The sequence below is a fragment of the Humulus lupulus genome, chromosome 2, assembly GCF_963169125.1.
Source record: "Humulus lupulus chromosome 2, drHumLupu1.1, whole genome shotgun sequence".
NCBI classification, from domain to species: domain Eukaryota; kingdom Viridiplantae; phylum Streptophyta; class Magnoliopsida; order Rosales; family Cannabaceae; genus Humulus; species Humulus lupulus.
The window spans coordinates 68,815,081-68,826,324 of NC_084794.1; the positions used below are offsets into that span (position 1 = coordinate 68,815,081).

At 34.1% G+C, this 11,244-nt stretch overlaps 1 protein-coding gene across 1 annotated transcript; it reads left to right on the top strand.

Moving 5' to 3' along the window:
• Positions 1-6,263: 6,263 nt before the first annotated feature.
• LOC133816088 (aquaporin NIP2-1-like) lies at positions 6,264-9,760 on the top strand. Its single transcript, XM_062248768.1, has 5 exons — positions 6,264-6,543; positions 6,658-6,882; positions 8,805-8,999; positions 9,141-9,202; positions 9,327-9,760. The coding sequence occupies exons 1-5, from the start codon at positions 6,376-6,378 to the stop codon at positions 9,580-9,582; spliced, it is 906 nt and encodes a 301-aa protein (XP_062104752.1). The 5' UTR covers positions 6,264-6,375; the 3' UTR covers positions 9,583-9,760.
• The last annotated feature ends 1,484 nt before the right edge of the window (positions 9,761-11,244 follow it).

An 11,244-nucleotide genomic window follows, 5' to 3' on the forward strand; every position in this document is an offset into this window, starting at 1 on the left:
AATGACGAACAAGCGGAGAATGAGCGCGGTCAAGAGATACCTACAACAGACTACAGGAGTGGGCAACATTATAACGATTTGTTTGCTGAGATCGAGGCTCCATTATTCCCCGGGTGTCAAAATTACACATCATTGAATTTCCTAGTGAAGTTAATGCATTTCAAAGTGTTGGGAAAAATTCCCAACAAAATATTTGATGGAATGCTGGAGTTGTTACATGATGCATTTCCAGCCCCAAATAAGCTTCCAAAATCGCATTATGCAGCGAAAAGGTTGTTGCGGAAACTTGGATTGGGCTGCGAGTCAATCCATGTCTGCAAGCATGATTGCGCACTGTTTTGGAAAGAACATGCTGGAAAAAGCAAATGTCTTGTTTGTGGGGAGGATCGATGGGTGGACAAGAACACCAAGGGAAAGAAAGTGCCTCATAAAGTGATGCGTTATTTTCCTTTAACCCCTAGGTTAATGCGAAAATATGCATCGAGGCACATTGCTCAACATATGAGATGGCATCACGAGCAACGTATAAAAGAAGATGGTGTATTGCATCATCCTGCTGATGGGAAAGCTTGGAAGGACTTTGACCGAAATAATCCAACATTTGCAATGGAACACAGGAATGTTCGGCTTGGATTGGTTGCAGATGGATTCAATCCCTTTGGTAATATTAGTCTTTCTTATAGTATGTGGCCGGTAGTGTTGACGACATATAACTTGCCACCATGGTTGTGCATGAGAGAAACTAATTTCATGTTGAGTTTATTAATTCCGGGACCTCATTCGCCAGGAAAAGATTTTGATGTTTTCTTAAGACCATTGATTGATGAGTTAAAAGAATTATGGGTGACTGGTGTATAGACTCGAGATGCAGTCGATGGCAGTTTCTTCACTCTTCGGGCAGCTTTGATGTGGACTATAAACGATTACCCAGCAAGGAGTAGCCTTTCTGGATGGACTGGCCAAGGTTATCATGCTTGCTCTACTTGCAATGTGGCAACACCATCTATTCATTTACAAAAGAAGGTTGCTTTTTATGGTCATAGACATTTTTTACCAATCAAACATGCCATTAGAAGGGACAAGAAGACATATGGTGTCGTTGAAAAAAGATTACCACCAAAGCCATTAACCATGCAAGAAATGTTCACACAAATGAGTTTTATACCTGATTCTCTTCCTGGTAAGCATGTCAGTTATGGCGGCCAAAAAAGAAAGCGTACAAAAGAGCAAGTTGGTTGGCGGAAAAAAAGTATATTTTTTGAGCTCCCATATTGGGCCAACATAATGTTGCGACACAATCTAGATGTTATGCATGCTGAGAAAAATGTGTGCGACAGTTTAGTAGGCACAATAGTTGGGCTGGAGAATAAGACCAAAGACACAGTTAGTGCCAGAGTAGACTTGGAGAAGATGAAGATGAGACCAGAGTTACAGCTGAGGAAGTTGAATGGTCGGATACAAAAGCCTGCGGCCAAATTCACTTTCACTGTTGAAGATCGCCAAAAGTTTTGTCGATTTCTTAAATCAGTGAAGTTTCCAGATGGTTTTGGATCTAACCTAAGGAAAAATGTGATTGATAATGACAATAAGATAACTGGTTTGAAATCGCATGATTGTCACATCATTATGCAACGCCTTTTGCCAGTTGGTGTGCATGCATTCCTAGAGAAATCAATGAGTACAACTATTATTGAGTTATGCACTTTCTTCAAGCTGATTTGTGCGAGAACTCTAAAAGTCTCAGATTTAGAAAAAGTCAAAACTTCAATTGTTGAGATTGTTTGCAAGTTAGAGAATATTTTCCCACCTGCTTTTTTCGATATCATGGTCCATCTACTAATACATTTACCGGAAGAAGCAATACTTGGAGGACCGGTTCACATGAGGTGGATGTATCCTTTTGAAAGGTATATGAAAAAATTGAAGAATTATGTCCGTAACAAAGCACGTCCAGAGGGGTCAATAGCAGAAGGATATGTGGTTGATGAGGCATTAACATTTTGCTCCATGTACTTGAAAGGTGTTGAGACAAAGTTCAATCGTCCATACCGAAATGTAGATGTTGGTCCATCACTTAAAAAGATGTCGGTCTTTCGATCTCAAGGTCGTCCAATTGGTAAGAAATCATTGACAATTTTGGAAGATGAAGTGAAGAAAATAGCGGATTGGTATATTCTAAACAACTGCAATGAGATCTTGCCATATCTTCGGTAAGTAATTAAAGTAGTTCATCATTTCATTGCATGTTTATTATAACACTTATTAGTAGCTCTTAAATTAGTTGTTTTTGTTTTTTGCAGAGAGCATAGGGAAATTCTACAGACTAGAGGTGTTGAAAACCTAGACCAATTACACAGAAAGGAATTTCCTAATTGGTTTTATAATAAGATTTATCATCTTCGACAAACAAGATCCTTGGAAGTAGATGAAGAATTAATCTCTTTAGCAAACGGTTCTTCAACTCGTGTTGCGTCGTACCCTGGGTGTGTTGTAAATGGAGTAAGATTTTTGTGTTATGACAGGGACAAGAATCGCAAAACTCAAAATAGTGGAGTCTCTGTAGCGGGTGTCGAAAATAGTACTTATTACGGCCAGTTGGAAGAAGTTTTAGTGATGTCTTATCTTTCTGGTTGTTCTGTTGTATTATTTAAGTGCAAATGGTTTGACACTAATCGGTCTTCAGGATTAAAGTTTGAGCAAAACATAACGAGTATCAAAACCAGTTCGGAGGCCTTCAAAGATGATAAATTTATCTTAGCAACTCAGGCTAACCAAGTTTTCTACATTGAAGACCTTAAAAAATAAATCTTATTGGAAAGTCGTCCAAGAAGTGCATCACAGAAATGTGTGGGACATCCTACTAGTTGAAGAACAAGCGGAGGATGTAGAAGTAGATGTTATGCACGACACTAGTTCCTCTAATTTCCAATTATTCGTTGATCTTGGACCGTTGCCACAAATCAGCTTTGAACGTACGGGGGCTCCATTACAATTTGTTGAGATAGATAATGTTGCAATTGAGGAGGAGAGGGAGGAGGAAATGGAAGAAGAAGAGGAGGGAGAGGAAGAGGAAGTGGAGGAGGAGGAGGAGGAGGTTGAATATGAAGATGATGAAGAGGAAGATGAACACATAGAAACCGATGATGATAGTGAAGATTATTATAGTGATAATTAAGTGGTAATTTTATAATATGTTGAAGTAATTATTTTTAACAATAATTAATTTTATATTGTCATTTTTAACTGATAAATGTAATTTTAATATCGATTAATTTGACAGATATGGCTGATGTTATTGCTCAATCTCACGAGGGTGATGGTGGAGGATGCGATCCTCCACGTGGACCGTCAGATATCCCAGCTGATTGTGAACGAGGTAATACTTTACACATTGATATACTCCTTAAAATTTAACAATTAATCCATATTAATTTTAAAATATTGAATTTGCATACAATAGCGCCTCCAAATAAACGTGGACGCCATAAAGGATTGAACACGCGGGAAAAGAAGGAACAGTTGGGGCGTCCTCTCCCTCTCGAGTGGGATGTGCGGGGGAGAACATATAAAGAGATCGGAGAGTACAGTTCAAATTTCTCAAGAGAGCTCGGATTACTTGTTCGACAATACACAGATCCGGACTGTCCTCAATGGTCAAAAGTACCAAATGCCTCGAAAGAAAGAATACTTGCACATTTGGAAGTAAGTAGTTTATGTATTTTTATGTTAATTCTCATTTTATGTTATATATCATATTTACTAATAAATGTTTGTAAATTAGGATGATTTGTTTGATATTTGGCATACTAGATATGGAGACGGGCATATGCCTGGGATCTTGAGAGGCATTGATATTTCGTGTGCTAAAAAGTATTCTGACTGGAAGTACGATATTAAAGATCATTTAACGATTAATGGGCCACAAAATCATTATGGTGGTTGCACGGATACGCAGTGGCAAAAAGCAATTGATTTTTTCCGACGCCCAGAAATTACGGTATTAATTTCTTGCTAAACTTAACTATCTTAATTAAATATATTACTAACGATAACTTTTTGCAGAAACGTTCTGTGGTCAACAAGGAAAATAGAAGGAAACTGAAAGAGCTTAGCTATGGAGGTTCTCAGTCAATCCCAACCCTACGCTATAAAAAGGTTAGTTAATTAATTATTTTTTAGTTTATTTTTCTTATTTATGTTGAATTATTAATTTTATAAAAATATATGTACATGACAGTGCAATTTAGAGACTGGGCAATTTGAGTCCATCCCGGATAGCTGGATGGATACTCACCATAAATCAGGCACAGGATGGGTGACAGAGACAGCCAAAAATACTTGGGTACGTTAAGTTTTTTTAAACATTTTTCAAAATTTTAATTACATTATGCATTGTATCACAGGAGGAATTGCGTGCATACCGCGACACACAGCAGACACAGGCAACTGATACTGAGAGTTCCACACCAGTTTCGAGTGCGCCTGAAGATGAAGACATATCTTTGGTACAAACTGTCTTCGGAAAACGACGGGACCACCAGAAAGGATATGGACGTATCCTTAACATAAGGGACCGAACTCCATTTGATTTTCGTCCTTCACAAACTAGAGATGAAGAGTTGTCTGAGATGAGAGAGCGTCTTTGACAGTTAGAGGAGCATGTCCGGACTCATTGTATCACCCCGGGATCTCAATCTGCCCCACCACCACCCGATGATCCCGATGTTGGAGCACCGACTCAGTAGGACTTATGTATGAATTTTATTACAATTGACTATTACATTATCATGTTTAACACAACTCTTTATTTTGATTCAGCAAACATACTCTTATGTTTTTATTTATATGTTTAATATAAGTGTTTTAATTTTATTCTATTTTTTTATATTTAATTCAAATTAAATAAATAAATATTACAAATATAAAAAAAAAATTCGGGAAAAGTCTATACCGAGGACATTATCCTCGGTATATACCAGAAAGATGTCGGTATATACCAGCACGATGACAAATTGGGGTTGGTTGTACCGATGACATTTGTCACTTTCTACCGAGGACATTGTCCTCGGTAAAACTTATACCGAGAACATTCTTAATGTCGTCGGTAGAAGTTTTGTTTTACCGACGCGGCTGTACCGATAACTTTATACCGACGACATTGTCTCGGTAGAGGATTTACCGAGGACATTTGGGCTTATACCGAGGACATTTGTTCTCGGTATATGCCCTGTTTTTTGTAGTGGAAAATGGGAATTCAAACACATAAAGATAAAATAATGACCTTTTTTTCAATCCAAGATTAAAGTTTTCTTTTTCAAAATATCTCTTAAAATTATTTAAATACTTGACATTAGGCATATATAATAATTCTAATTTAATTAGAAAGAAAATCTTGTCTTGTAGCCTGTTTTGATTTTCCTTATGAAACTGTTGTTATTGAGTTAGCCATTTGAATTGTTGGAAGAGAAATATTAAAGAACAAAAAGAAATTAGGAGAGAAAATTAATAAATAGTTCGGTATGAAAGGATTTTTTTTAATTCAAATTGTAGGTGGTTGGAATATATATTCACAGTTACATTCAACTAAACAGTATATGGCTGTCTTGTGAAAAATAAAAACAATATATAGCTATTTGACTAAATTCCAATAATTAGAAGATTTTTTTTTTTTTTCAAATAGTGATATATATTTGTTTTTTCTCAATCACTATTATAGAGAACTCTATGTATGTATTATTTCTGTCGCCTTCCAAATTTAAATCATTTTATACATTACAAGTAAATATCATTTTTATATATTAATGATTGTAAATCAACATTATTTTGATAAACTCCTATATATTATTTCTCATGTGATGATATGTAGGGACAAATTGCAATAAATTAATAAGAGGCCTCAAAGTCTACATCTAGACATTTATAATTAACAAATACTCATGCAAAGAAGACTATTACTATTATTTTACATGGAGGCAGACTGGCTAGCTGGTAGGTACTAGTATATATTGTAAAGTGTTGACATTGTTATTTTCCTACTGCATGTTGACAATATTGTCGATTAAAGCAGCCTTATAAATTTTGCATCTATATATATAAATAATTAGGTAGTCGAGTTGCTTCCAAGCACCCATATATCGATCGACCCCTCTACCCTTACACAGTTACCAGCTAGGTCTCTTGTTAATTTTTCTCTGCAGCGATGGCCAGCTCTTTAGCCTAACTAACTACGTACGTACGTAGCTATATATACATATAGTACTTTGATCGATCAGTCTTTATTAGCCGGCCTCGCCTCACAAATAATAATATCCCATCAAGCTTCGAAAACTTTGATCAAGAGTACTGTCGATCTCTAATAATAATAGTGTACGTAATATGGACAGAATAGAGCAATCGATGGAGAGAGATCATGACTTGACCGATGAGAACCTAAACGACTTGGTGTCCGTTCAGAACCCAGCTAAGAGCCATCAAGTTTATCTTAGCCCTTCCCGTCTTTGGAAACTGTCCAAGGACCATTACCAATCTGGTCTTCTTAGAAAGGTACCAATTAATTAACCAAATGGCCTCTCTGCAGTATATTTATATTTATAACAAGATTATTAATCGTTGAGTAATTAATTATAAATATACATATGTGTGTGCGTGTATAAATAGGTAATGGCTGAGATCGTAGCGACGTTTTTGCTGGTGTTTATGACGTGTGGTGCGGCTGCTATTAGTGGAAGTGATAATCGGAGAGTGTCTCAGCTGGGAGCATCGATTGCCGGTGGCCTTATTGTGACGGTGATGATATATTCTGTGGGCCACATCTCTGGTGCACACATGAATCCTGCTGTCACTCTAGCTTTTGCCACTTTTCTACATTTTCCATGGAAACAGGTATTCAATTTATTTAATTAAACAATTATATATAATTTTTTATAAATTAAATTTTAACATAATATGTAATATCAAAATCTTATATATATATATATATATATATATTTAAAGCACTGCGTTTAGTTATCTTTCTATAACCCCAGTTTTGCTAGGAATTATATATGTGCGTTTATGTAGTTGGCTGGGTAATTTTCTTAATTTTTGTATCCAGTTTATTAATTAAATGTCAAATAGTTGTTGGTGCACTATACATCAAATTTGGAAGGTATATAATATTATATATAATCGAAGAATCCAATTAAATTAAGAATAATATTTGTAAAATAGCACATAAACTACAATTTAATGTAGATTTAAAGCGATACATATAAGAGAATAGTAAAAGAATTCAGTAACCGAAGTCTCATACTAGTGACATTTTGGTACTAGTAATTAAAGAATTTATTTTCATTTTAAATCACTCGAACAACTTCATTTTTATTTCGATAAACCAGCGATATTTATTTTAACCCTGGCAACCGACCTGAATAATAAGGTACGCTAATACAATATGTTTGATTCAAAAGCAGTACTAAATATATTTAGCACTACACACTATAACATAAATCTAAATCTAAACATAAACATATTATATAATGTTGATTCCAATTACATAACTATTATTATGCTCATCATGATTGATGAAAATAAAAGAATATATTATCATGACAATAAGATACAAATATAGGAAAGATCACATGTATATCCAACATCAAATATTGACAAAATAGTTCTAAGTAGTGCTGAGAATTTTTATTTTTAACTTTTAAAAAATATATGTGTTTGGTATCTCCATCACTTATATAATTAATCTTGACACCATGATAGACTTATATTTTAAAAAGGAAAAAAAATATATATATGTTTTAAAAAATAATGTGCTGTGAGTTGGTGTGTTACTTCGTTTTATTATTGATGAGACACTAAATTAAGAAGTCAACGAAATTTGTGCCATTTAAAACTTTTTTGAAGTTTGTAACAATATTTATAGAAATATTTGGATGGAACTCACGGTTAAGAATTAATTCCACACCTTTCACTATGCGACAAAACATAAACACAAAGGAATTTTTTCCCCTCTTGTCTTTTGGAGTCTAACGATGGAGATTAACTATATATAAATAAAATCCTATGGTACTATTTTATATTAGAGAGCTTCACAAGACACCCATCTAAGCCACAAATTAATGTTGAAAACATCACAAGTGGTCAAATGGTTAGCCTTTATTTATTTGTTTAATTTGGGTGTTAAACTATAACCACAAACGGATAGTCATCGATGTATATACAGCAATTGTACTAAACGATCGACCAAGACGGCTAGTGGTGGTTCAAATTTAATATTATGTATATGTATATATAACTATACACACATATATTTTAAGTAATTTTCATTGATGATGTGATGTGACATCAATGCATCATACGTTATAAAATGCAATAATTCACTATAAAATACATAAATTTTTGTTTTAGTACTACATTTAAGGAAAAAGTTGTTTTCTTCTTAATATAGACAAGCAGTCATGGAAAATAAAAATAAGTTTACTAAAACGTTTCGTCTGGTATATATAGGATGGTGTTTAAGGGAAATGATCTCTAATTAAGTATACCAAACAACATATATAAGAGGTCAATGAAAATAAAAACATAACAAACAATAGGGCATCATCTCTCGGTTAATTAAGTTGACAAACATAATTAACTAGCTTAAGCTATAAAAAAAAGTTGGACATTTATGTATACGTAATTAATATAATTGTGTCGATGTTATCATGTGTGAAACTATCTATGAACAAATATGTCCTAATCGAAGTTGATTAAAAATGTTTATAAATATATAGGAAAATTTAATATATTTTTTGTTGTTGTTGAATTTGCAGGTCCCATTTTACGTTTTTGCTCAATTTACAGGAGCTATATCAGCAGCATTAACGTTGCGAGAACTTTTGTACCCAATAGATAATATTGGCACTACCACACCTTCTGGAACTGATGCTCAAGCTTTAGGAATGGAGATTGTCGTAACATTTTCAATGATGTTTGTCACCGCAGCTGTAGCAACTGATGCCAAAGCTGTAAGATCAATATCATTATTAATCCAAAATGATATCACAATATCTATTAATAATCTTTCTCATACATGAACTGTTAATAAATAACTACGCTCATCATACAATTAAACATTGCTTAGATAAATTATTGATTTAATGCTGCAGGTAGGAGAGCTTGCAGGGTTAGCAGTGGGTTCAGCAGTGTGCATTACTTCAATCTTAGCTGGGTAAGAAAATTTAGATTATTTGGCTAATTTTTAATGACAAAAATAGGGATAAATCTTACAACAAATATATATAAAAATTTTATATTGTATCCATCTAACAAAATCAACTCTTGGTGTTGAGCAGACCAGTGTCAGGTGGATCGATGAACCCAGCAAGAACACTGGGCCCGGCGATTGCGAGTGGGGAGTACAAAGGGTTGTGGGTGTACATAGTGGGCCCAGTTATGGGAACTTTGATGGGCTCATGGTTTTATAAGCTTATTCAGTTGAGCGAGCGCAAACCCATTATTTCCCCATCTCTGTCTATTAAATTGCGTCGAATGATGAGCTCTGCAGATAATGGGCAGCTTGAAACCAAAGATCGCGTCACTTCAGTATGAAATTAATTAGGACTCCTTCTATAATATGTTTTTGTATACTTCTCCATGTTGAAGCTTGATTTATCTATATCTATCTATATATAAATTATGGAATGTTATGTTCCATGCTTAAGTTATACTTACACACATCATAAACTTTGTAAATTGGACTAATTACAGGGTAACACATTATTAATAGTGATTATAACGTTGTAGTAATTTATAATATAGATAATTAATGTTAGTAAGTGCCACACACATGAGTCTTAAGTCGTGACAGTTATGTAATATCTATAATAACTTGAGTGAGGCTAGGTCACACTTTGATTCTTGTTAGAAAAAAATAGGTATAAATAATTGTTTATTTTATTATAAGATAATTTACCATTAATATATGTTAAAATCTAATCAAATAATTCCTAACATTATATAGAAATTATGTTAATGAAATTAAATCATCATACATAGAATCATAAAATATGTAAAACCCACCTTTTTTTTATATATTATATTTTTTTTTCTTTTAAGTGATGGGTTCCACTATATTTTTATTCAAAATTATTGGTCCATTTTCTTCTCCCTTCCCGATACCTTCTTCTTCCTTTCTTTTTATTTTTCTTTTCTTTTTCTCTTTTCCCTTCTCCTTGGCAGCCATGGAAGCCACCATGGATGGAGACTTCCGTCCGCCATTATCAACTAATATGAGATGGAGTTTGAGACCCTTTATCAATCATAAGAGTTAAACACTACAAAAAAGGAGACTTTTGCCGGCGCAAATTTGCGCCGGCAAAAGTATGGTTTTGCGCCGGCAAAGAATTGCGTCGTATCTCCGTCGTTAATGTCACTTTTGCCGACGCAAATATAATGCACCGGCAATGGACTTTTTTGGCGACGAAAAAATACGCCGGTGAAAATATAAATGCGCCGGAAAAAAAATCTGTCACGATATTGTGGAAAACACTTTTAGCGGCGCAATAATGCGCCGGCAATAGTTTAATTTTTTAGTGGCGCATTTTTGCGCTGGTAAAAGTGTATATGTGAAGGTAAGATTGAAACTCTTTGCCGACGTAATTTTGCGCCGGTAAAAGTATTTTTAAAATAATAATTTGTATTAAATTATTAATATTATTTTCAATATATTAATATTAATTAATAATTTTCAATTTTAATATATTAATAATTATTTAATTTTTTAGTAATATTATTTAATTAGAAATAAAAATAAAATTAAAATTTTATAAATAAATAAACAAAAAATTACAACTATTAATATTTATTGTCTCCACCAAACATTAAAATATAAAAGTAATTTAGTAAAATAAATGTCTCATAAATTAAATTTTAAATAAATAGAAAAAAAGTTCTACAAATGAGTACTGGCCGCCTCATCATTCCCGCCCCCATCAGCATCATCGTCCTCGTCCGAATCCTGGTCTGGTAAGTCAACAGTAAAACCAGGAGCCAATTGACCAACCTGCTTCAACAAAGCACTGAGCAGGAGATCTTGACGCCGTTGACGACTCTCAAGTTTAGTCGTATGCTTCTTTAGGTTCTGATTTTCTAGCATAATGTCCTGATTTTGCTGCAAAATGGTGTCCACTTCAGGTGGCAATTGCCCGGACATTTGAGAAGTTGACGAAGATGCTGCCCTCTTTGCGCCAATTGCCTTCAACCTAGGCAACC

Bases quoted from the DNA above. Each gene is read 5' to 3' on its own strand.
- LOC133816088 (XM_062248768.1), top strand. From the start codon at position 6,376: ATGGACAGAATAGAGCAATCGATGGAGAGAGATCATGACTTGACCGAT. The intron at 9,000-9,140 runs GTAAGATCAATA...TTAATGCTGCAG, and splicing joins TAGCAACTGATGCCAAAGCT to GTAGGAGAGCTTGCAGGGTT. The intron at 9,203-9,326 runs GTAAGAAAATTT...GGTGTTGAGCAG, and splicing joins ATTACTTCAATCTTAGCTGG to ACCAGTGTCAGGTGGATCGA.